The sequence below is a fragment of the Solenopsis invicta genome, chromosome 15 (assembly GCF_016802725.1).
Source record: "Solenopsis invicta isolate M01_SB chromosome 15, UNIL_Sinv_3.0, whole genome shotgun sequence".
NCBI lineage: Eukaryota > Metazoa > Arthropoda > Insecta > Hymenoptera > Formicidae > Solenopsis > Solenopsis invicta.
In genome coordinates, this window is record NC_052678.1 from 2,433,353 (window position 1) to 2,458,244 (window position 24,892).

At 40.4% G+C, this 24,892-nt stretch overlaps 6 protein-coding genes and 1 pseudogene across 6 annotated transcripts in view; all 7 read left to right on the forward strand.

Annotated features, from left to right (window-relative positions):
• Positions 1-568: 568 nt before the first annotated feature.
• On the forward strand, positions 569-2,988 carry LOC105206846 (annotated as a pseudogene).
• Positions 2,989-4,408: 1,420 nt separating this feature from the next.
• Positions 4,409-6,872, forward strand: LOC120359658 (pre-mRNA-splicing factor CWC22 homolog). The gene is made up of 2 exons (XM_039457907.1): positions 4,409-4,537; positions 4,635-6,872. Exon 2 carries the CDS (start codon positions 4,707-4,709, stop codon positions 6,642-6,644), a length of 1,938 nt encoding a protein of 645 aa, XP_039313841.1. The 5' UTR covers positions 4,409-4,537; positions 4,635-4,706; the 3' UTR covers positions 6,645-6,872.
• A 1,400-nt stretch (positions 6,873-8,272) lies between these two features.
• On the forward strand, positions 8,273-10,736 carry LOC120359656 (pre-mRNA-splicing factor CWC22 homolog). Its single transcript, XM_039457904.1, has 2 exons — positions 8,273-8,401; positions 8,499-10,736. Exon 2 carries the CDS (start codon positions 8,571-8,573, stop codon positions 10,506-10,508), a length of 1,938 nt encoding a protein of 645 aa, XP_039313838.1. The 5' UTR covers positions 8,273-8,401; positions 8,499-8,570; the 3' UTR covers positions 10,509-10,736.
• Positions 10,737-12,139: 1,403 nt separating this feature from the next.
• LOC120359659 (pre-mRNA-splicing factor CWC22 homolog) lies at positions 12,140-14,603 on the forward strand. Its single transcript, XM_039457908.1, has 2 exons — positions 12,140-12,268; positions 12,366-14,603. Exon 2 carries the CDS (start codon positions 12,438-12,440, stop codon positions 14,373-14,375), a length of 1,938 nt encoding a protein of 645 aa, XP_039313842.1. The 5' UTR covers positions 12,140-12,268; positions 12,366-12,437; the 3' UTR covers positions 14,376-14,603.
• Positions 14,604-15,999: 1,396 nt separating this feature from the next.
• Positions 16,000-18,463, forward strand: LOC120359660 (pre-mRNA-splicing factor CWC22 homolog). The gene is made up of 2 exons (XM_039457909.1): positions 16,000-16,128; positions 16,226-18,463. The coding sequence occupies exon 2, from the start codon at positions 16,298-16,300 to the stop codon at positions 18,233-18,235; it is 1,938 nt and encodes a 645-aa protein (XP_039313843.1). The 5' UTR covers positions 16,000-16,128; positions 16,226-16,297; the 3' UTR covers positions 18,236-18,463.
• A 1,400-nt stretch (positions 18,464-19,863) lies between these two features.
• Positions 19,864-22,327, forward strand: LOC120359627 (pre-mRNA-splicing factor CWC22 homolog). Its single transcript, XM_039457710.1, has 2 exons — positions 19,864-19,992; positions 20,090-22,327. Exon 2 carries the CDS (start codon positions 20,162-20,164, stop codon positions 22,097-22,099), a length of 1,938 nt encoding a protein of 645 aa, XP_039313644.1. The 5' UTR covers positions 19,864-19,992; positions 20,090-20,161; the 3' UTR covers positions 22,100-22,327.
• Positions 22,328-24,316: 1,989 nt separating this feature from the next.
• The window catches only part of LOC105206360 (profilin), a 35,457-nt gene continuing 34,881 nt past the window's right edge, over positions 24,317-24,892 (forward strand). Inside the window, exon 1 of the mRNA XM_026137107.2 lies at positions 24,317-24,567. Within this exon, the coding sequence (XP_025992892.1) occupies positions 24,457-24,567 (111 nt within the window). The 5' untranslated portion in view covers positions 24,317-24,456. The remainder of the gene's footprint in view (positions 24,568-24,892) is intronic.

A 24,892-nucleotide genomic window follows, 5' to 3' on the forward strand; every position in this document is an offset into this window, starting at 1 on the left:
GTCGCAAATCGCGCTGGTCTGCCAGAGCCATTACGGTTACGGCTATTATAAACCAACTTTATGTTGGTTTGGCGCAGCTGTAATCGCTAACTATGGAATTCTAGTGTACCCTGACCAATCATAGTCGATTATTCTTCTATAAGTCCTCGATTATGATTGGTCAATTTTTTACAGATTCCGGCATAAGTTAGCGGTTACGGCCTGCATAAACCAACATAATAGTTGGTTTATAATAGCCGTAACCGTAATGGCTCTGACAGACCAGCGCGATTTGCGACACGCGACGCGCGTTTATCCAATAGGCGTACGTCTTTTCAAAAAATTGTAAACGCCTATTGGATGATCGCGCGTCGCGTGTCGCAAATTGCGCTGGTCTGGCAGAGCCATGAGAAAATGACCAATCATAGTCGATGTATAAAAGAATAATCGACTATGATTGGTGAATTTCTTACGGTAAGGGCTATTATAAACCAACCCTTATTCTTTTCTGCAGTTCATTTGATTTCCCACTTCACCACCAGATGGCAGTGTCTTGCTTTTTGTTACCCCTGTTAAGTACTGAGCTTACATTTCTCATAGTATATGTTCTGTGGAATCTACTGGTCTAGAAAGTTCTAGAAAGTGCTGAAGATCAGATTCGAGTGAGTCAAAGGTAAACGCAAATGTGGATTTCTTTATCGCAGCTCTCTCTAATTACGTGTCACGATACAATTACAAGTATCGTAGTCGAATAATTTTTACATTCACAGAATAGTATATAACCCGGTATAACTGAAAGATTCGCGACAGGCAGAAGTCGTTTGAGGTTATATCAAAGCAAAATGAAGAGATTGCATTCGCGAAGAGACGAGGAGGAGAGCGAGGAACACTATCGCAAGCGCAAGAATTACAAGCGTGGCGACGAGGAGTTCAGGCATAACGATGATCATGGAAGTTCCAGACGTAACGGCGGTCAGTGCGGCTCCAGACGTGAAAACGATCATCGGGGTGACGATCACAGAAGTCGTAGATATAACGACGAGCGTGGAGATGCCAGGGACAGCGAACGGCGAAGCGGGCGGCAAGCGGGAGGAGATTGGCAGCCGCTACTACGGGGATTCGGACAAGGCGCGAGAAAACCCAGCGGAGAACGCCAAGCAGAAGCGAGCGGCAAATCTTTTGACGTCGAAGACGGGAGGCGCGTACATCCCGCTTGCCAAGTTGCTTATGCTTCAAGCGGAAATCACCGACAAGTCGGGAGCCACTTACCAGCGCATCGCATGGGAAGCACTAAAGAAGTCCATCCATGGATACATTAACAAGGTTAACACCAGTAATATCGGGATCATAACGCGGGAGTTGCTGCGCCAGAATATTGTCCGTGGTAGAGGTTTGTTAGCACGGTCTATCATTCAGGCGCAAGCCGCGTCACCGATGTTCACGCCAGTTTATGCAGCACTGACGGCTGTAATAAATTCCAAGTTTCCTAACATAGGTGAACTAGTGCTGACGCGACTTGTATTACAGTTCAAGCGTGGATTTAAGAGGAATGATAAGCCTTTGTGTATATCCTCGGGAACTTTTATAGCACATTTAGTTAATCAGCATGTAGCTTATGAGATCATTGTTTTGGAGATCTTGACTCTGCTGTTGGAAACGCCGACGGACGATTCCGTCGAAGTGGCCATAGCGCTTTTGAAGGAAAGCGGAATGAAAGTGAGAGGGTTTTCGCGAAGAGGTATCGAGGCCATCTTTGAAACGCTGAGGAACATACTGCACGAGGGACAATTAGACAAGCGAGTCCAGTATATGATAGAAGTTATATTCCAGATCAGGAAAGATGGATTTAAAGATCACGAGGCTGTGCCAGAGGAACTGGATCTTGTGGAGGAGGAAAATCAAATAACGCATTTGATAAAATTAGATGACGAAATAAACGCGCAAGGTATATTAAATGTGTTCAAGTTCGATCCAGACTATCTTGCCACCGAAGAGAAGTATAAACAACTGTGTAAAGAAATTCTTTGCTCGGACATCGGTGGCTCGAACATCGGCGACGACGAGGATGGAGAAGAGGAGAGCTCGGACGAGGAAGGTGGCATGGAACAAGCCGAGGAAAAGGAAGGAGTGATAGTCGATAAAACGGAAACGAATCTGATCGCGCTTCGACGAGATATATATCTGACTATAAGCTCGTCGAACGTTTTCGAAGAGTGCGCGCATAAGTTGCTGAAAATGCAACTTAAACCTGGGCAGGAGATCGAGTTATGTCACATGGTTTTGGACTGTTGCGCGGAGAAGCGAACGTATGAGAAGTTCTTCGGCCTTTTGGCCGGTCGGTTTTGCGCAATTAATAAAGTATATGTGAGGCGATTTGAGCAAATTTTTAGGGATTCCTATCAAACAATACACCGTCTCGACACCAACAAATTGCGGAATGTGTCAAAGTTCTTCGCACATTTACTGTTCACAGACTCAATATCGTGGAGCGTTCTGTCGTGCATAAAACTGAACGAGGAGAACACCACGAGTTCCAACAGAATATTCATCAAGATTCTGTTTCAGGAGCTGTCTGAATACATGGGTCTAGCGAAGCTAAATGGACGAGTTAAAGACATTACGTTGCAAGAGGTGTTTGAAGGACTATTTCCCAGAAACGACCCGAAGAACACACGTTTCGCAATCAACTTCTTCACGTCGATCGGCTTGGGTGGTTTGACGGATGATTTGAGAGAACGTTTGAAGTCCCATCCAAAGCCAGTTGCTGTGTGCCGGTCTTAACTCTTTTTCGTCGTCGTCGTGAGGTTCCGGCAAAGGAAAAGAAAACCATTAAACTGTCTTGTGAACGTCGCGAATCGCAGTGTTCTAATTGCTCATATGTATTATTATACTTGTACAACTTTGTAAATACGAAATATATATTTTCATGTCATACGATAATTCTCATATAGTTAAGCGAACAATAATTTATTCGCTACCACATATGCTAATAAATACGCTGTTTTTAAAGTGCAGTATATTACTCTTTTTTTTTTTTTTTTTTTTTTTTTTTTTTTTTTTTTTTTTTTTAACTATTTCTTCTGATAAACTAATTTTATTATTATTTATATGAACTAGTTCTGTGTGAGAATCTTATCTTTAGCTTATCCTTACCATAAAACTGAACTCTAATCTCCTCGTCATTCGTTACCGGGAATTATCGTTAAGCTCAGCATCTTTTTCCATTTTCAACAAAATAAACTCTTACCTTTGCGGGTATCAGTGACAGTTATTCTCACGTAATTACATCCAAATTAGTTATATGTATGTATGTACATATCCGTGCATCTTATATATCGAGTTAAACAAGTTTTTCATTAGTAATTTAATTAATTCAATACTTGATTTAATTTTTAGTGAACTGAGATGTAAAAAAAACTAATTGAATTAAATTTCTTGTATAATTTATTTCTCTCCCTGTCCTTTGATCTAGATGATGAAGATTTGTTAAATACCGCAATTATTCCGGACAAAGGATTAACAACGTTTCTACATAGGTTTGAACTTTGAGAATTTTGTTAAAATCGGACAGTGTCCTGAATAGTTGCACTATAAAAAATCTTTATCATAACTTAATTGGTCAAAGGAAAAGGGAGAGAATAAATATATGTTAACAAAGAAATTTAATTTAGTGAACAATGAGTGTTAATTCAACTTCAGTTTTAACATCTTAGGTTACAAAAGTTTAAGCAAGTATAATGTCGAATAAGCTAAATAGGTTCGCAATGAAATAAATTGTTTTAATGATTAAACAAGAATAAAAAGAATTGTGAAAAGTAATTGTTAAATTTTTCAATTTAAAGGTTGGTTTATGCAGGCCGTAACCGATAACTTATGCCGGAATCTGTAAGAAATTGACCAATCATAATCGAGGACTTATAGAAGAATAATCGACAATGATTGGTCAATTTCTAACAGATTCCGGCATAAGTTAGCGGTTACGGCCTGAATAAACCAACCTTAAGCTATTAGTCGGTATCATAAATCACAATAAATTGACCAATCACAGTCAAATGTGAAGAGAATATTCGACTGTGATTGATCAATTCTTACGGCTAATGACATATGATACCGACTAACAGCTTAAAGTTGGTTTATAATAGCCGTAACCGTAATGGCTCTGGCAGACCAGCGCGATTTGCGACACGCGACGCGCGTTTATCCAATAGGCGTACGTCTTTTCAAAAAATTGTAAACGCCTATTGGATGATCGCGCGTCGCGTGTCGCAAATCGCGCTGGTCTGGCAGAGCCATGAGAAAATGACCAATCATAGTCGATGTATAAAAGAATAATCGACTATGATTGGTGAATTTCTTACGGTAAGGGCTATTATAAACCAACCCTTATTCTTTTCTGCAGTTCATTTGATTTCCCACTTCACCACCAGATGGCAGTGTCTTGCTTTTTGTTACCCCTGTTAAGTACTGAGCTTTCATTTCTCATAGTATATGTTCTGTGGAATCTACTGGTCTAGAAAGTTCTAGAAAGTGCTGAAGATCAGATTCGAGTGAGTCAAAGGTAAACGCAAATGTGGATTTCTTTATCGCAGCTCTCTCTAATTACGTGTCACGATACAATTACAAGTATCGTAGTCGAATAATTTTTACATTCACAGAATAGTATATAACCCGGTATAACTGAAAGATTCGCGACAGGCAGAAGTCGTTTGAGGTTATATCAAAGCAAAATGAAGAGATTGCATTCGCGAAGAGACGAGGAGGAGAGCGAGGAACACTATCGCAAGCGCAAGAATTACAAGCGTGGCGACGAGGAGTTCAGGCATAACGATGATCATGGAAGTTCCAGACGTAACGGCGGTCAGTGCGGCTCCAGACGTGAAAACGATCATCGGGGTGACGATCACAGAAGTCGTAGATATAACGACGAGCGTGGAGATGCCAGGGACAGCGACGGCGAAGCGGGCGGCAAGCGGGAGGAGATTGGCAGCCGCTACTACGGGGATTCGGACAAGGCGCGAGAAAACCCAGCGGAGAACGCCAAGCAGAAGCGAGCGGCAAATCTTTTGACGTCGAAGACGGGAGGCGCGTACATCCCGCTTGCCAAGTTGCTTATGCTTCAAGCGGAAATCACCGACAAGTCGGGAGCCACTTACCAGCGCATCGCATGGGAAGCACTAAAGAAGTCCATCCATGGATACATTAACAAGGTTAACACCAGTAATATCGGGATCATAACGCGGGAGTTGCTGCGCCAGAATATTGTCCGTGGTAGAGGTTTGTTAGCACGGTCTATCATTCAGGCGCAAGCCGCGTCACCGATGTTCACGCCAGTTTATGCAGCACTGACGGCTGTAATAAATTCCAAGTTTCCTAACATAGGTGAACTAGTGCTGACGCGACTTGTATTACAGTTCAAGCGTGGATTTAAGAGGAATGATAAGCCTTTGTGTATATCCTCGGGAACTTTTATAGCACATTTAGTTAATCAGCATGTAGCTTATGAGATCATTGTTTTGGAGATCTTGACTCTGCTGTTGGAAACGCCGACGGACGATTCCGTCGAAGTGGCCATAGCGCTTTTGAAGGAAAGCGGAATGAAAGTGAGAGGGTTTTCGCGAAGAGGTATCGAGGCCATCTTTGAAACGCTGAGGAACATACTGCACGAGGGACAATTAGACAAGCGAGTCCAGTATATGATAGAAGTTATATTCCAGATCAGGAAAGATGGATTTAAAGATCACGAGGCTGTGCCAGAGGAACTGGATCTTGTGGAGGAGGAAAATCAAATAACGCATTTGATAAAATTAGATGACGAAATAAACGCGCAAGGTATATTAAATGTGTTCAAGTTCGATCCAGACTATCTTGCCACCGAAGAGAAGTATAAACAACTGTGTAAAGAAATTCTTTGCTCGGACATCGGTGGCTCGAACATCGGCGACGACGAGGATGGAGAAGAGGAGAGCTCGGACGAGGAAGGTGGCATGGAACAAGCCGAGGAAAAGGAAGGAGTGATAGTCGATAAAACGGAAACGAATCTGATCGCGCTTCGACGAGATATATATCTGACTATAAGCTCGTCGAACGTTTTCGAAGAGTGCGCGCATAAGTTGCTGAAAATGCAACTTAAACCTGGGCAGGAGATCGAGTTATGTCACATGGTTTTGGACTGTTGCGCGGAGAAGCGAACGTATGAGAAGTTCTTCGGCCTTTTGGCCGGTCGGTTTTGCGCAATTAATAAAGTATATGTGAGGCGATTTGAGCAAATTTTTAGGGATTCCTATCAAACAATACACCGTCTCGACACCAACAAATTGCGGAATGTGTCAAAGTTCTTCGCACATTTACTGTTCACAGACTCAATATCGTGGAGCGTTCTGTCGTGCATAAAACTGAACGAGGAGAACACCACGAGTTCCAACAGAATATTCATCAAGATTCTGTTTCAGGAGCTGTCTGAATACATGGGTCTAGCGAAGCTAAATGGACGAGTTAAAGACATTACGTTGCAAGAGGTGTTTGAAGGACTATTTCCCAGAAACGACCCGAAGAACACACGTTTCGCAATCAACTTCTTCACGTCGATCGGCTTGGGTGGTTTGACGGATGATTTGAGAGAACGTTTGAAGTCCCATCCAAAGCCAGTTGCTGTGTGCCGGTCTTAACTCTTTTTCGTCGTCGTCGTGAGGTTCCGGCAAAGGAAAAGAAAACCATTAAACTGTCTTGTGAACGTCGCGAATCGCAGTGTTCTAATTGCTCATATGTATTATTATACTTGTACAACTTTGTAAATACGAAATATATATTTTCATGTCATACGATAATTCTCATATAGTTAAGCGAACAATAATTTATTCGCTACCACATATGCTAATAAATACGCTGTTTTTAAAGTGCAGTATATTACTCTTTTTTTTTTCTTTTTTTTTTTTTTTAACTATTTCTTCTGATAAACTAATTTTATTATTATTTATGAACTAGTTCTGTGTGAGAATCTTATCTTTAGCTTATCCTTACCATAAAACTGAACTCTAATCTCCTCGTCATTCGTTACCGGGAATTATCGTTAAGCTCAGCATCTTTTTCCATTTTCAACAAAATAAACTCTTACCTTTGCGGGTATCAGTGACAGTTATTCTCACGTAATTACATCCAAATTAGTTATATGTATGTATGTACATATCCGTGCATCTTATATATCGAGTTAAACAAGTTTTTCATTAGTAATTTAATTAATTCAATACTTGATTTAATTTTTAGTGAACTGAGATGTAAAAAAAACTAATTGAATTAAATTTCTTGTATAATTTATTTCTCTCCCTGTCCTTTGATCTAGATGATGAAGATTTGTTAAATACCGCAATTATTCCGGACAAAGGATTAACAACGTTTCTACATAGGTTTGAACTTTGAGAATTTTGTTAAAATCGGACAGTGTCCTGAATAGTTGCACTATAAAAAATCTTTATCATAACTTAATTGGTCAAAGGAAAAGGGAGAGAATAAATATATGTTAACAAAGAAATTTAATTTAGTGAACAATGAGTGTTAATTCAACTTCAGTTTTAACATCTTAGGTTACAAAAGTTTAAGCAAGTATAATGTCGAATAAGCTAAATAGGTTCGCAATGAAATAAATTGTTTTAATGATTAAACAAGAATAAAAAGAATTGTGAAAAGTAATTGTTAAATTTTTCAATTTAAAGGTTGGTTTATGCAGGCCGTAACCGATAACTTATGCCGGAATCTGTAAGAAATTGACCAATCATAATCGAGGACTTATAGAAGAATAATCGACAATGATTGGTCAATTTCTAACAGATTCCGGCATAAGTTAGCGGTTACGGCCTGAATAAACCAACCTTAAGCTATTAGTCGGTATCATAAATCACAATAAATTGACCAATCACAGTCAAATGTGAAGAGAATATTCGACTGTGATTGATCAATTCTTACGGCTAATGACATATGATACCGACTAACAGCTTAAAGTTGGTTTATAATAGCCGTAACCGTAATGGCTCTGGCAGACCAGCGCGATTTGCGACACGCGACGCGCGTTTATCCAATAGGCGTACGTCTTTTCAAAAAATTGTAAACGCCTATTGGATGATCGCGCGTCGCGTGTCGCAAATCGCGCTGGTCTGGCAGAGCCATGAGAAAATGACCAATCATAGTCGATGTATAAAAGAATAATCGACTATGATTGGTGAATTTCTTACGGTAAGGGCTATTATAAACCAACCCTTATTCTTTTCTGCAGTTCATTTGATTTCCCACTTCACCACCAGATGGCAGTGTCTTGCTTTTTGTTACCCCTGTTAAGTACTGAGCTTTCATTTCTCATAGTATATGTTCTGTGGAATCTACTGGTCTAGAAAGTTCTAGAAAGTGCTGAAGATCAGATTCGAGTGAGTCAAAGGTAAACGCAAATGTGGATTTCTTTATCGCAGCTCTCTCTAATTACGTGTCACGATACAATTACAAGTATCGTAGTCGAATAATTTTTACATTCACAGAATAGTATATAACCCGGTATAACTGAAAGATTCGCGACAGGCAGAAGTCGTTTGAGGTTATATCAAAGCAAAATGAAGAGATTGCATTCGCGAAGAGACGAGGAGGAGAGCGAGGAACACTATCGCAAGCGCAAGAATTACAAGCGTGGCGACGAGGAGTTCAGGCATAACGATGATCATGGAAGTTCCAGACGTAACGGCGGTCAGTGCGGCTCCAGACGTGAAAACGATCATCGGGGTGACGATCACAGAAGTCGTAGATATAACGACGAGCGTGGAGATGCCAGGGACAGCGACGGCGAAGCGGGCGGCAAGCGGGAGGAGATTGGCAGCCGCTACTACGGGGATTCGGACAAGGCGCGAGAAAACCCAGCGGAGAACGCCAAGCAGAAGCGAGCGGCAAATCTTTTGACGTCGAAGACGGGAGGCGCGTACATCCCGCTTGCCAAGTTGCTTATGCTTCAAGCGGAAATCACCGACAAGTCGGGAGCCACTTACCAGCGCATCGCATGGGAAGCACTAAAGAAGTCCATCCATGGATACATTAACAAGGTTAACACCAGTAATATCGGGATCATAACGCGGGAGTTGCTGCGCCAGAATATTGTCCGTGGTAGAGGTTTGTTAGCACGGTCTATCATTCAGGCGCAAGCCGCGTCACCGATGTTCACGCCAGTTTATGCAGCACTGACGGCTGTAATAAATTCCAAGTTTCCTAACATAGGTGAACTAGTGCTGACGCGACTTGTATTACAGTTCAAGCGTGGATTTAAGAGGAATGATAAGCCTTTGTGTATATCCTCGGGAACTTTTATAGCACATTTAGTTAATCAGCATGTAGCTTATGAGATCATTGTTTTGGAGATCTTGACTCTGCTGTTGGAAACGCCGACGGACGATTCCGTCGAAGTGGCCATAGCGCTTTTGAAGGAAAGCGGAATGAAAGTGAGAGGGTTTTCGCGAAGAGGTATCGAGGCCATCTTTGAAACGCTGAGGAACATACTGCACGAGGGACAATTAGACAAGCGAGTCCAGTATATGATAGAAGTTATATTCCAGATCAGGAAAGATGGATTTAAAGATCACGAGGCTGTGCCAGAGGAACTGGATCTTGTGGAGGAGGAAAATCAAATAACGCATTTGATAAAATTAGATGACGAAATAAACGCGCAAGGTATATTAAATGTGTTCAAGTTCGATCCAGACTATCTTGCCACCGAAGAGAAGTATAAACAACTGTGTAAAGAAATTCTTTGCTCGGACATCGGTGGCTCGAACATCGGCGACGACGAGGATGGAGAAGAGGAGAGCTCGGACGAGGAAGGTGGCATGGAACAAGCCGAGGAAAAGGAAGGAGTGATAGTCGATAAAACGGAAACGAATCTGATCGCGCTTCGACGAGATATATATCTGACTATAAGCTCGTCGAACGTTTTCGAAGAGTGCGCGCATAAGTTGCTGAAAATGCAACTTAAACCTGGGCAGGAGATCGAGTTATGTCACATGGTTTTGGACTGTTGCGCGGAGAAGCGAACGTATGAGAAGTTCTTCGGCCTTTTGGCCGGTCGGTTTTGCGCAATTAATAAAGTATATGTGAGGCGATTTGAGCAAATTTTTAGGGATTCCTATCAAACAATACACCGTCTCGACACCAACAAATTGCGGAATGTGTCAAAGTTCTTCGCACATTTACTGTTCACAGACTCAATATCGTGGAGCGTTCTGTCGTGCATAAAACTGAACGAGGAGAACACCACGAGTTCCAACAGAATATTCATCAAGATTCTGTTTCAGGAGCTGTCTGAATACATGGGTCTAGCGAAGCTAAATGGACGAGTTAAAGACATTACGTTGCAAGAGGTGTTTGAAGGACTATTTCCCAGAAACGACCCGAAGAACACACGTTTCGCAATCAACTTCTTCACGTCGATCGGCTTGGGTGGTTTGACGGATGATTTGAGAGAACGTTTGAAGTCCCATCCAAAGCCAGTTGCTGTGTGCCGGTCTTAACTCTTTTTCGTCGTCGTCGTGAGGTTCCGGCAAAGGAAAAGAAAACCATTAAACTGTCTTGTGAACGTCGCGAATCGCAGTGTTCTAATTGCTCATATGTATTATTATACTTGTACAACTTTGTAAATACGAAATATATATTTTCATGTCATACGATAATTCTCATATAGTTAAGCGAACAATAATTTATTCGCTACCACATATGCTAATAAATACGCTGTTTTTAAAGTGCAGTATATTACTCTTTTTTTTTTTTTTTTTTTTTTTTTTTAACTATTTCTTCTGATAAACTAATTTTATTATTATTTATATGAACTAGTTCTGTGTGAGAATCTTATCTTTAGCTTATCCTTACCATAAAACTGAACTCTAATCTCCTCGTCATTCGTTACCGGGAATTATCGTTAAGCTCAGCATCTTTTTCCATTTTCAACAAAATAAACTCTTACCTTTGCGGGTATCAGTGACAGTTATTCTCACGTAATTACATCCAAATTAGTTATATGTATGTATGTACATATCCGTGCATCTTATATATCGAGTTAAACAAGTTTTTCATTAGTAATTTAATTAATTCAATACTTGATTTAATTTTTAGTGAACTGAGATGTAAAAAAAACTAATTGAATTAAATTTCTTGTATAATTTATTTCTCTCCCTGTCCTTTGATCTAGATGATGAAGATTTGTTAAATACCGCAATTATTCCGGACAAAGGATTAACAACGTTTCTACATAGGTTTGAACTTTGAGAATTTTGTTAAAATCGGACAGTGTCCTGAATAGTTGCACTATAAAAAATCTTTATCATAACTTAATTGGTCAAAGGAAAAGGGAGAGAATAAATATATGTTAACAAAGAAATTTAATTTAGTGAACAATGAGTGTTAATTCAACTTCAGTTTTAACATCTTAGGTTACAAAAGTTTAAGCAAGTATAATGTCGAATAAGCTAAATAGGTTCGCAATGAAATAAATTGTTTTAATGATTAAACAAGAATAAAAAGAATTGTGAAAAGTAATTGTTAAATTTTTCAATTTAAAGGTTGGTTTATGCAGGCCGTAACCGATAACTTATGCCGGAATCTGTAAGAAATTGACCAATCATAATCGAGGACTTATAGAAGAATAATCGACAATGATTGGTCAATTTCTAACAGATTCCGGCATAAGTTAGCGGTTACGGCCTGAATAAACCAACCTTAAGCTATTAGTCGGTATCATAAATCACAATAAATTGACCAATCACAGTCAAATGTGAAGAGAATATTCGACTGTGATTGATCAATTCTTACGGCTAATGACATATGATACCGACTAACAGCTTAAAGTTGGTTTATAATAGCCGTAACCGTAATGGCTCTGGCAGACCAGCGCGATTTGCGACACGCGACGCGCGTTTATCCAATAGGCGTACGTCTTTTCAAAAAATTGTAAACGCCTATTGGATGATCGCGCGTCGCGTGTCGCAAATCGCGCTGGTCTGGCAGAGCCATGAGAAAATGACCAATCATAGTCGATGTATAAAAGAATAATCGACTATGATTGGTGAATTTCTTACGGTAAGGGCTATTATAAACCAACCCTTATTCTTTTCTGCAGTTCATTTGATTTCCCACTTCACCACCAGATGGCAGTGTCTTGCTTTTTGTTACCCCTGTTAAGTACTGAGCTTTCATTTCTCATAGTATATGTTCTGTGGAATCTACTGGTCTAGAAAGTTCTAGAAAGTGCTGAAGATCAGATTCGAGTGAGTCAAAGGTAAACGCAAATGTGGATTTCTTTATCGCAGCTCTCTCTAATTACGTGTCACGATACAATTACAAGTATCGTAGTCGAATAATTTTTACATTCACAGAATAGTATATAACCCGGTATAACTGAAAGATTCGCGACAGGCAGAAGTCGTTTGAGGTTATATCAAAGCAAAATGAAGAGATTGCATTCGCGAAGAGACGAGGAGGAGAGCGAGGAACACTATCGCAAGCGCAAGAATTACAAGCGTGGCGACGAGGAGTTCAGGCATAACGATGATCATGGAAGTTCCAGACGTAACGGCGGTCAGTGCGGCTCCAGACGTGAAAACGATCATCGGGGTGACGATCACAGAAGTCGTAGATATAACGACGAGCGTGGAGATGCCAGGGACAGCGACGGCGAAGCGGGCGGCAAGCGGGAGGAGATTGGCAGCCGCTACTACGGGGATTCGGACAAGGCGCGAGAAAACCCAGCGGAGAACGCCAAGCAGAAGCGAGCGGCAAATCTTTTGACGTCGAAGACGGGAGGCGCGTACATCCCGCTTGCCAAGTTGCTTATGCTTCAAGCGGAAATCACCGACAAGTCGGGAGCCACTTACCAGCGCATCGCATGGGAAGCACTAAAGAAGTCCATCCATGGATACATTAACAAGGTTAACACCAGTAATATCGGGATCATAACGCGGGAGTTGCTGCGCCAGAATATTGTCCGTGGTAGAGGTTTGTTAGCACGGTCTATCATTCAGGCGCAAGCCGCGTCACCGATGTTCACGCCAGTTTATGCAGCACTGACGGCTGTAATAAATTCCAAGTTTCCTAACATAGGTGAACTAGTGCTGACGCGACTTGTATTACAGTTCAAGCGTGGATTTAAGAGGAATGATAAGCCTTTGTGTATATCCTCGGGAACTTTTATAGCACATTTAGTTAATCAGCATGTAGCTTATGAGATCATTGTTTTGGAGATCTTGACTCTGCTGTTGGAAACGCCGACGGACGATTCCGTCGAAGTGGCCATAGCGCTTTTGAAGGAAAGCGGAATGAAAGTGAGAGGGTTTTCGCGAAGAGGTATCGAGGCCATCTTTGAAACGCTGAGGAACATACTGCACGAGGGACAATTAGACAAGCGAGTCCAGTATATGATAGAAGTTATATTCCAGATCAGGAAAGATGGATTTAAAGATCACGAGGCTGTGCCAGAGGAACTGGATCTTGTGGAGGAGGAAAATCAAATAACGCATTTGATAAAATTAGATGACGAAATAAACGCGCAAGGTATATTAAATGTGTTCAAGTTCGATCCAGACTATCTTGCCACCGAAGAGAAGTATAAACAACTGTGTAAAGAAATTCTTTGCTCGGACATCGGTGGCTCGAACATCGGCGACGACGAGGATGGAGAAGAGGAGAGCTCGGACGAGGAAGGTGGCATGGAACAAGCCGAGGAAAAGGAAGGAGTGATAGTCGATAAAACGGAAACGAATCTGATCGCGCTTCGACGAGATATATATCTGACTATAAGCTCGTCGAACGTTTTCGAAGAGTGCGCGCATAAGTTGCTGAAAATGCAACTTAAACCTGGGCAGGAGATCGAGTTATGTCACATGGTTTTGGACTGTTGCGCGGAGAAGCGAACGTATGAGAAGTTCTTCGGCCTTTTGGCCGGTCGGTTTTGCGCAATTAATAAAGTATATGTGAGGCGATTTGAGCAAATTTTTAGGGATTCCTATCAAACAATACACCGTCTCGACACCAACAAATTGCGGAATGTGTCAAAGTTCTTCGCACATTTACTGTTCACAGACTCAATATCGTGGAGCGTTCTGTCGTGCATAAAACTGAACGAGGAGAACACCACGAGTTCCAACAGAATATTCATCAAGATTCTGTTTCAGGAGCTGTCTGAATACATGGGTCTAGCGAAGCTAAATGGACGAGTTAAAGACATTACGTTGCAAGAGGTGTTTGAAGGACTATTTCCCAGAAACGACCCGAAGAACACACGTTTCGCAATCAACTTCTTCACGTCGATCGGCTTGGGTGGTTTGACGGATGATTTGAGAGAACGTTTGAAGTCCCATCCAAAGCCAGTTGCTGTGTGCCGGTCTTAACTCTTTTTCGTCGTCGTCGTGAGGTTCCGGCAAAGGAAAAGAAAACCATTAAACTGTCTTGTGAACGTCGCGAATCGCAGTGTTCTAATTGCTCATATGTATTATTATACTTGTACAACTTTGTAAATACGAAATATATATTTTCATGTCATACGATAATTCTCATATAGTTAAGCGAACAATAATTTATTCGCTACCACATATGCTAATAAATACGCTGTTTTTAAAGTGCAGTATATTACTCTTTTTTTTTTTTTTTTTTTTAACTATTTCTTCTGATAAACTAATTTTATTATTATTTATATGAACTAGTTCTGTGTGAGAATCTTATCTTTAGCTTATCCTTACCATAAAACTGAACTCTAATCTCCTCGTCATTCGTTACCGGGAATTATCGTTAAGCTCAGCATCTTTTTCCATTTTCAACAAAATAAACTCTTACCTTTGCGGGTATCAGTGACAGTTATTCTCACGTAATTACATCCAAATTAGTTATATGTATGTATGTACATATCCGTGCATCTTATATATCGAGTTAAACAAGTTTTTCATTAGTAATTTAATTAATTCAATACTTGATTTAATTTTTAGTGAACTGAGATGTAAAAAAAACTAATTGAATTAAATTTCTTGTATAATTTATTTCTCTCCCTGTCCTTTGATCTAGATGATGAAGATTTGTTAAATACCGCAATTATTCCGGACAAAGGATTAACAACGTTTCTACATAGGTTTGAACTTTGAGAATTTTGTTAAAATCGGACAGTGTCCTGAATAGTTGCACTATAAAAAATCTTTATCATAACTTAATTGGTCAAAGGAAAAGGGAGAGAATAAATATATGTTAACAAAGAAATTTAATTTAGTGAACAATGAGTGTTAATTCAACTTCAGTTTTAACATCTTAGGTTACAAAAGTTTAAGCAAGTATAATGTCGAATAAGCTAAATAGGTTCGCAATGAAATAAATTGTTTTAATGATTAAACAAGAATAAAAAGAATTGTGAAAAGTAATTGTTAAATTTTTCAATTTAAAGGTTGGTTTATGCAGGCCGTAACCGATAACTTATGCCGGAATCTGTAAGAAATTGACCAATCATAATCGAGGACTTATAGAAGAATAATCGACAATGATTGGTCAATTTCTAACAGATTCCGGCATAAGTTAGCGGTTACGGCCTGAATAAACCAACCTTAAGCTATTAGTCGGTATCATAAATCACAATAAATTGACCAATCACAGTCAAATGTGAAGAGAATATTCGACTGTGATTGATCAATTCTTACGGCTAATGACATATGATACCGACTAACAGCTTAAAGTTGGTTTATAATAGCCGTAACCGTAATGGCTCTGGCAGACCAGCGCGATTTGCGACACGCGACGCGCGTTTATCCAATAGGCGTACGTCTTTTCAAAAAATTGTAAACGCCTATTGGATGATCGCGCGTCGCGTGTCGCAAATCGCGCTGGTCTGGCAGAGCCATGAGAAAATGACCAATCATAGTCGATGTATAAAAGAATAATCGACTATGATTGGTGAATTTCTTACGGTAAGGGCTATTATAAACCAACCCTTATTCTTTTCTGCAGTTCATTTGATTTCCCACTTCACCACCAGATGGCAGTGTCTTGCTTTTTGTTACCCCTGTTAAGTACTGAGCTTTCATTTCTCATAGTATATGTTCTGTGGAATCTACTGGTCTAGAAAGTTCTAGAAAGTGCTGAAGATCAGATTCGAGTGAGTCAAAGGTAAACGCAAATGTGGATTTCTTTATCGCAGCTCTCTCTAATTACGTGTCACGATACAATTACAAGTATCGTAGTCGAATAATTTTTACATTCACAGAATAGTATATAACCCGGTATAACTGAAAGATTCGCGACAGGCAGAAGTCGTTTGAGGTTATATCAAAGCAAAATGAAGAGATTGCATTCGCGAAGAGACGAGGAGGAGAGCGAGGAACACTATCGCAAGCGCAAGAATTACAAGCGTGGCGACGAGGAGTTCAGGCATAACGATGATCATGGAAGTTCCAGACGTAACGGCGGTCAGTGCGGCTCCAGACGTGAAAACGATCATCGGGGTGACGATCACAGAAGTCGTAGATATAACGACGAGCGTGGAGATGCCAGGGACAGCGACGGCGAAGCGGGCGGCAAGCGGGAGGAGATTGGCAGCCGCTACTACGGGGATTCGGACAAGGCGCGAGAAAACCCAGCGGAGAACGCCAAGCAGAAGCGAGCGGCAAATCTTTTGACGTCGAAGACGGGAGGCGCGTACATCCCGCTTGCCAAGTTGCTTATGCTTCAAGCGGAAATCACCGACAAGTCGGGAGCCACTTACCAGCGCATCGCATGGGAAGCACTAAAGAAGTCCATCCATGGATACATTAACAAGGTTAACACCAGTAATATCGGGATCATAACGCGGGAGTTGCTGCGCCAGAATATTGTCCGTGGTAGAGGTTTGTTAGCACGGTCTATCATTCAGGCGCAAGCCGCGTCACCGATGTTCACGCCAGTTTATGCAGCACTGACGGCTGTAATAAATTCCAAGTTTCCTAACATAGGTGAACTAGTGCTGACGCGACTTGTATTACAGTTCAAGCGTGGATTTAAGAGGAATGATAAGCCTTTGTGTATATCCTCGGGAACTTTTATAGCACATTTAGTTAATCAGCATGTAGCTTATGAGATCATTGTTTTGGAGATCTTGACTCTGCTGTTGGAAACGCCGACGGACGATTCCGTCGAAGTGGCCATAGCGCTTTTGAAGGAAAGCGGAATGAAAGTGAGAGGGTTTTCGCGAAGAGGTATCGAGGCCATCTTTGAAACGCTGAGGAACATACTGCACGAGGGACAATTAGACAAGCGAGTCCAGTATATGATAGAAGTTATATTCCAGATCAGGAAAGATGGATTTAAAGATCACGAGGCTGTGCCAGAGGAACTGGATCTTGTGGAGGAGGAAAATCAAATAACGCATTTGATAAAATTAGATGACGAAATAAACGCGCAAGGTATATTAAATGTGTTCAAGTTCGATCCAGACTATCTTGCCACCGAAGAGAAGTATAAACAACTGTGTAAAGAAATTCTTTGCTCGGACATCGGTGGCTCGAACATCGGCGACGACGAGGATGGAGAAGAGGAGAGCTCGGACGAGGAAGGTGGCATGGAACAAGCCGAGGAAAAGGAAGGAGTGATAGTCGATAAAACGGAAACGAATCTGATCGCGCTTCGACGAGATATATATCTGACTATAAGCTCGTCGAACGTTTTCGAAGAGTGCGCGCATAAGTTGCTGAAAATGCAACTTAAACCTGGGCAGGAGATCGAGTTATGTCACATGGTTTTGGACTGTTGCGCGGAGAAGCGAACGTATGAGAAGTTCTTCGGCCTTTTGGCCGGTCGGTTTTGCGCAATTAATAAAGTATATGTGAGGCGATTTGAGCAAATTTTTAGGGATTCCTATCAAACAATACACCGTCTCGACACCAACAAATTGCGGAATGTGTCAAAGTTCTTCGCACATTTACTGTTCACAGACTCAATATCGTGGAGCGTTCTGTCGTGCATAAAACTGAACGAGGAGAACACCACGAGTTCCAACAGAATATTCATCAAGATTCTGTTTCAGGAGCTGTCTGAATACATGGGTCTAGCGAAGCTAAATGGACGAGTTAAAGACATTACGTTGCAAGAGGTGTTTGAAGGACTATTTCCCAGAAACGACCCGAAGAACACACGTTTCGCAATCAACTTCTTCACGTCGATCGGCTTGGGTGGTTTGACGGATGATTTGAGAGAACGTTTGAAGTCCCATCCAAAGCCAGTTGCTGTGTGCCGGTCTTAACTCTTTTTCGTCGTCGTCGTGAGGTTCCGGCAAAGGAAAAGAAAACCATTAAACTGTCTTGTGAACGTCGCGAATCGCAGTGTTCTAATTGCTCATATGTATTATTATACTTGTACAACTTTGTAAATACGAAATATATATTTTCATGTCATACGATAATTCTCATATAGTTAAGCGAACAATAATTTATTCGCTACCACATATGCTAATAAATACGCTGTTTTTAAAGTGCAGTATATTACTCTTTTTTTTTTTTTTTTTTTTTTTTAACTATTTCTTCTGATAAACTAATTTTATTATTATTTATATGAACTAGTTCTGTGTGAGAATCTTATCTTTAGCTTATCCTTACCATAAAACTGAACTCTAATCTCCTCGTCATTCGTTACCGGGAATTATCGTTAAGCTCAGCATCTTTTTCCATTTTCAACAAAATAAACTCTTACCTTTGCGGGTATCAGTGACAGTTATTCTCACGTAATTACATCCAAATTAGTTATATGTATGTATGTACATATCCGTGCATCTTATATATCGAGTTAAACAAGTTTTTCATTAGTAATTTAATTAATTCAATACTTGATTTAATTTTTAGTGAACTGAGATGTAAAAAAAACTAATTGAATTAAATTTCTTGTATAATTTATTTCTCTCCCTGTCCTTTGATCTAGATGATGAAGATTTGTTAAATACCGCAATTATTCCGGACAAAGGATTAACAACGTTTCTACATAGGTTTGAACTTTGAGAATTTTGTTAAAATCGGACAGTGTCCTGAATAGTTGCACTATAAAAAATCTTTATCATAACTTAATTGGTCAAAGGAAAAGGGAGAGAATAAATATATGTTAACAAAGAAATTTAATTTAGTGAACAATGAGTGTTAATTCAACTTCAGTTTTAACATCTTAGGTTACAAAAGTTTAAGCAAGTATAATGTCGAATAAGCTAAATAGGTTCGCAATGAAATAAATTGTTTTAATGATTAAACAAGAATAAAAAGAATTGTGAAAAGTAATTGTTAAATTTTTCAATTTAAAGGTTGGTTTATGCAGGCCGTAACCGATAACTTATGCCGGAATCTGTAAGAAATTGACCAATCATAATCGAGGACTTATAGAAGAATAATCGACAATGATTGGTCAATTTCTAACAGATTCCGGCATAAGTTAGCGGTTACGGCCTGAATAAACCAACCTTAAGCTATTAGTCGGTATCATAAATCACAATAAATTGACCAATCACAGTCAAATGTGAAGAGAATATTCGACTGTGATTGATCAATTCTTACGGCTAATGACATATGATACCGACTAACAGCTTAAAGTTGGTTTATAATAGCCGTAACCGTAATGGCTCTGGCAGACCAGCGCGATTTGCGACACGCGACGCGCGTTTATCCAATAGGCGTACGTCTTTTCAAAAAATTGTAAACGCCTATTGGATGATCGCGCGTCGCGTGTCGCAAATCGCGCTGGTCTGGCAGAGCCATGAGAAAATGACCAATCATAGTCGATGTATAAAAGAATAATCGACTATGATTGGTGAATTTCTTACGGTAAGGGCTATTATAAACCAACCCTTATTCTTTTCTGCAGTTCATTTGATTTCCCACTTCACCACCAGATGGCAGTGTCTTGCTTTTTGTTACCCCTGTTAAGTACTGAGCTTTCATTTCTCATAGTATATGTTCTGTGGAATCTACTGGTCTAGAAAGTTCTAGAAAGTGCTGAAGATCAGATTCGAGTGAGTCAAAGGTAAACGCAAATGTGGATTTCTTTATCGCAGCTCTCTCTAATTACGTGTCACGATACAATTACAAGTATCGTAGTCGAATAATTTTTACATTCACAGAATAGTATATAACCCGGTATAACTGAAAGATTCGCGACAGGCAGAAGTCGTTTGAGGTTATATCAAAGCAAAATGAAGAGATTGCATTCGCGAAGAGACGAGGAGGAGAGCGAGGAACACTATCGCAAGCGCAAGAATTACAAGCGTGGCGACGAGGAGTTCAGGCATAACGATGATCATGGAAGTTCCAGACGTAACGGCGGTCAGTGCGGCTCCAGACGTGAAAACGATCATCGGGGTGACGATCACAGAAGTCGTAGATATAACGACGAGCGTGGAGATGCCAGGGACAGCGACGGCGAAGCGGGCGGCAAGCGGGAGGAGATTGGCAGCCGCTACTACGGGGATTCGGACAAGGCGCGAGAAAACCCAGCGGAGAACGCCAAGCAGAAGCGAGCGGCAAATCTTTTGACGTCGAAGACGGGAGGCGCGTACATCCCGCTTGCCAAGTTGCTTATGCTTCAAGCGGAAATCACCGACAAGTCGGGAGCCACTTACCAGCGCATCGCATGGGAAGCACTAAAGAAGTCCATCCATGGATACATTAACAAGGTTAACACCAGTAATATCGGGATCATAACGCGGGAGTTGCTGCGCCAGAATATTGTCCGTGGTAGAGGTTTGTTAGCACGGTCTATCATTCAGGCGCAAGCCGCGTCACCGATGTTCACGCCAGTTTATGCAGCACTGACGGCTGTAATAAATTCCAAGTTTCCTAACATAGGTGAACTAGTGCTGACGCGACTTGTATTACAGTTCAAGCGTGGATTTAAGAGGAATGATAAGCCTTTGTGTATATCCTCGGGAACTTTTATAGCACATTTAGTTAATCAGCATGTAGCTTATGAGATCATTGTTTTGGAGATCTTGACTCTGCTGTTGGAAACGCCGACGGACGATTCCGTCGAAGTGGCCATAGCGCTTTTGAAGGAAAGCGGAATGAAAGTGAGAGGGTTTTCGCGAAGAGGTATCGAGGCCATCTTTGAAACGCTGAGGAACATACTGCACGAGGGACAATTAGACAAGCGAGTCCAGTATATGATAGAAGTTATATTCCAGATCAGGAAAGATGGATTTAAAGATCACGAGGCTGTGCCAGAGGAACTGGATCTTGTGGAGGAGGAAAATCAAATAACGCATTTGATAAAATTAGATGACGAAATAAACGCGCAAGGTATATTAAATGTGTTCAAGTTCGATCCAGACTATCTTGCCACCGAAGAGAAGTATAAACAACTGTGTAAAGAAATTCTTTGCTCGGACATCGGTGGCTCGAACATCGGCGACGACGAGGATGGAGAAGAGGAGAGCTCGGACGAGGAAGGTGGCATGGAACAAGCCGAGGAAAAGGAAGGAGTGATAGTCGATAAAACGGAAACGAATCTGATCGCGCTTCGACGAGATATATATCTGACTATAAGCTCGTCGAACGTTTTCGAAGAGTGCGCGCATAAGTTGCTGAAAATGCAACTTAAACCTGGGCAGGAGATCGAGTTATGTCACATGGTTTTGGACTGTTGCGCGGAGAAGCGAACGTATGAGAAGTTCTTCGGCCTTTTGGCCGGTCGGTTTTGCGCAATTAATAAAGTATATGTGAGGCGATTTGAGCAAATTTTTAGGGATTCCTATCAAACAATACACCGTCTCGACACCAACAAATTGCGGAATGTGTCAAAGTTCTTCGCACATTTACTGTTCACAGACTCAATATCGTGGAGCGTTCTGTCGTGCATAAAACTGAACGAGGAGAACACCACGAGTTCCAACAGAATATTCATCAAGATTCTGTTTCAGGAGCTGTCTGAATACATGGGTCTAGCGAAGCTAAATGGACGAGTTAAAGACATTACGTTGCAAGAGGTGTTTGAAGGACTATTTCCCAGAAACGACCCGAAGAACACACGTTTCGCAATCAACTTCTTCACGTCGATCGGCTTGGGTGGTTTGACGGATGATTTGAGAGAACGTTTGAAGTCCCATCCAAAGCCAGTTGCTGTGTGCCGGTCTTAACTCTTTTTCGTCGTCGTCGTGAGGTTCCGGCAAAGGAAAAGAAAACCATTAAACTGTCTTGTGAACGTCGCGAATCGCAGTGTTCTAATTGCTCATATGTATTATTATACTTGTACAACTTTGTAAATACGAAATATATATTTTCATGTCATACGATAATTCTCATATAGTTAAGCGAACAATAATTTATTCGCTACCACATATGCTAATAAATACGCTGTTTTTAAAGTGCAGTATATTACTCTTTTTTTTTTTTTTTTTTTTTTTTTTTTTTTTTTTAACTATTTCTTCTGATAAACTAATTTTATTATTATTTATATGAACTAGTTCTGTGTGAGAATCTTATCTTTAGCTTATCCTTACCATAAAACTGAACTCTAATCTCCTCGTCATTCGTTACCGGGAATTATCGTTAAGCTCAGCATCTTTTTCCATTTTCAACAAAATAAACTCTTACCTTTGCGGGTATCAGTGACAATTATTCTCACGTAATTACATCCAAATTAGTTATATGTATGTATGTACATATCCGTGCATCTTATATATCGAGTTAAACAAGTTTTTCATTAGTAATTTAATTAATTCAATACTTGATTTAATTTTTAGTAAACTGAGATGTAAAAAAAACTAATTGAATTAAATTTCTTGTATAATTTATTTCTCTCCCTGTCCTTTGATCTAGATGATGAAGATTTGTTAAATACCGCAATTATTCCGGACAAAGGATTAACAACGTTTCTACATAGGTTTGACCTTTGAGAATTTTGTTAAAATCGGACAGTGTCCTGAATAGTTGCACTATAAAAAATCTTTATCATAACTTAATTGGTCAAAGGAAAAGGGAGAGAATAAATATATGTTAACAAAAAAATTTAATTTAATGAACAATGAATGTTAATTCAACTTTATTTTTTACATCTTAGGTGTTACAAAAGTTTAAGCAAGTATAATATCGAATAAGCTAAATAAGTTTGCAATGAAATAAATTGTTCTAATGATTAAACAAGAATAAAAAGAATTGTGAAAAATAATTGTTAAATTTTTCAATTTTAGCATTTGATGCATTCTTTTGAAACGTAATCTGCAGGGATTGGACAAAATAATATGAACACCTATTCTGACTCCGAAAAATAGGCGTAATTCAAGAGAGTGCAACTTTGTCAAAAATGATCGTAAAAAAATTTTTTTAATGCATTTTAAAACTTGTAATCTTTAGTTTTGAAATTGATAAGTCATTAAACGATTTATAGATTGTTTACGAAGTTACGCGGATTTAAATGGGGATGCAGGCCGTAACTGCTAATTTATGCTGGATTCTGTAAGAAATTGACTAATCATAATCGAGTTGTAGAAGAGTAATCGACTATGATTGGTTAATTCTTAAGGGCCTCGCACATGAAATGTATAACGTAACACAAGCACAACATATGACCGATGGGCCAATGATCATCCAGCATAAAGTCGCCATATTGATTTACATAACATTTTCATTGGTCCGTCAGTCTTATGTTATGCTTATGTTATGTTATGCATTTCATGTGCGAGGCCCTTTACAGATTACGGCATATGTTAGCGGTTATAGGCTGCATAAGGCGACGTCTACAATACAGTCATTAAGATGTTCCGACTCTGCGACGGACCAATCAAAGAAGAAAAAATCATATTTTCTTTTCTTTGATTGGCCCGTCGCAACGTCGCAACATCGTAACGACTGTATTGTAGACGACATTTAAGCCAACCTTAGGGTTGGTTTATAATAGTCTTTACGGTAAGAAATTCACCAATCATAGTCGATTATTCTTTTATATATCGACTATGATTGGTCAATTTCTTACGGTTACGGCTAGTATAAACCAACTTTTAACTTGAAGTCGGGTTGAGTCAGCAAATGGAATACGATATAGTTTTATGAAAATTATGAGATAATTTTATAATCGACTTGCAAAATGTATATTAATAAAAAAAATACACATTTTTACATGTTTATGACTATAAATATAATTGTTTCATACGAAATAGTGATAATATAATATTATTTGTGCAAAAATGCAAATAAAATGTTTTATTTTATAATCGACTATACAAATGTCCCTAGAATCCATGTGCTGATGGTTACGAATAAATTCGGTAGAGGGAGCAACGGAACTGCGAGAAGGACGACTTCGCGATGACGGCAATAGACGTTGGGAGGGGCAAAGGAGTAGAATTGAAAGGGAAGTGGGGCGGCGGAACGACCGGCGTTTCGAAGCACGTATCGGTAGTCGCGAGACGAGGCAGTCGGTGACGGGTTGTGGTCGTCTAGTGTGGCGTAGTGAACGGTTTTTTCGGTCGCCTTCTCCCCTCCGTTGTGTTCAAAAATGAGCTGGCAGGATTACGTTGATAAGCAACTGCTCGCGTCTAGGTGTGTTACCAAAGCGGCAATTGCCGGACACGATGGCAATGTGTGGGCGAAATCCGAGGGCTTCGAAGTGAGTAGCAGCTTCGAAAGAATATACCAAGAAACGATAATGAGAGAGAGAGAGAGAGAGAAAGAAAGAAAGAATGAGTAAGCGAGAGTGAGAGAGAGAGAGATAGAGTGAGTGAGTGAGAGCGTGAGGATGGTAAAAGATCGAACGAAACGAGTGGGAGATCGCGAGATGCGAGAACGAGGGAGAGACGGGACAAATAGATTTGGTAGCACGCCCCCTTGATAAAAGGGAAAGTGCGCGGAGCGGTAAGGAGCCCTCCGCGGTAAGCCACGCTTTGTCGGCAGCGAGGGAAAGAGTGCGAAAGCGGGCGAGGAGCGCGGGAGTG

What these genes read in the sequence shown, in the direction of transcription:
- LOC120359659 (XM_039457908.1), top strand. Translation starts at nt 12,438, where the DNA reads ATGAAGAGATTGCATTCGCGAAGAGACGAGGAGGAGAGCGAGGAACAC.
- LOC120359658 (XM_039457907.1), top strand. Translation starts at nt 4,707, where the DNA reads ATGAAGAGATTGCATTCGCGAAGAGACGAGGAGGAGAGCGAGGAACAC.
- LOC120359660 (XM_039457909.1), top strand. Translation starts at nt 16,298, where the DNA reads ATGAAGAGATTGCATTCGCGAAGAGACGAGGAGGAGAGCGAGGAACAC.
- LOC120359656 (XM_039457904.1), top strand. Translation starts at nt 8,571, where the DNA reads ATGAAGAGATTGCATTCGCGAAGAGACGAGGAGGAGAGCGAGGAACAC.
- LOC120359627 (XM_039457710.1), top strand. Translation starts at nt 20,162, where the DNA reads ATGAAGAGATTGCATTCGCGAAGAGACGAGGAGGAGAGCGAGGAACAC.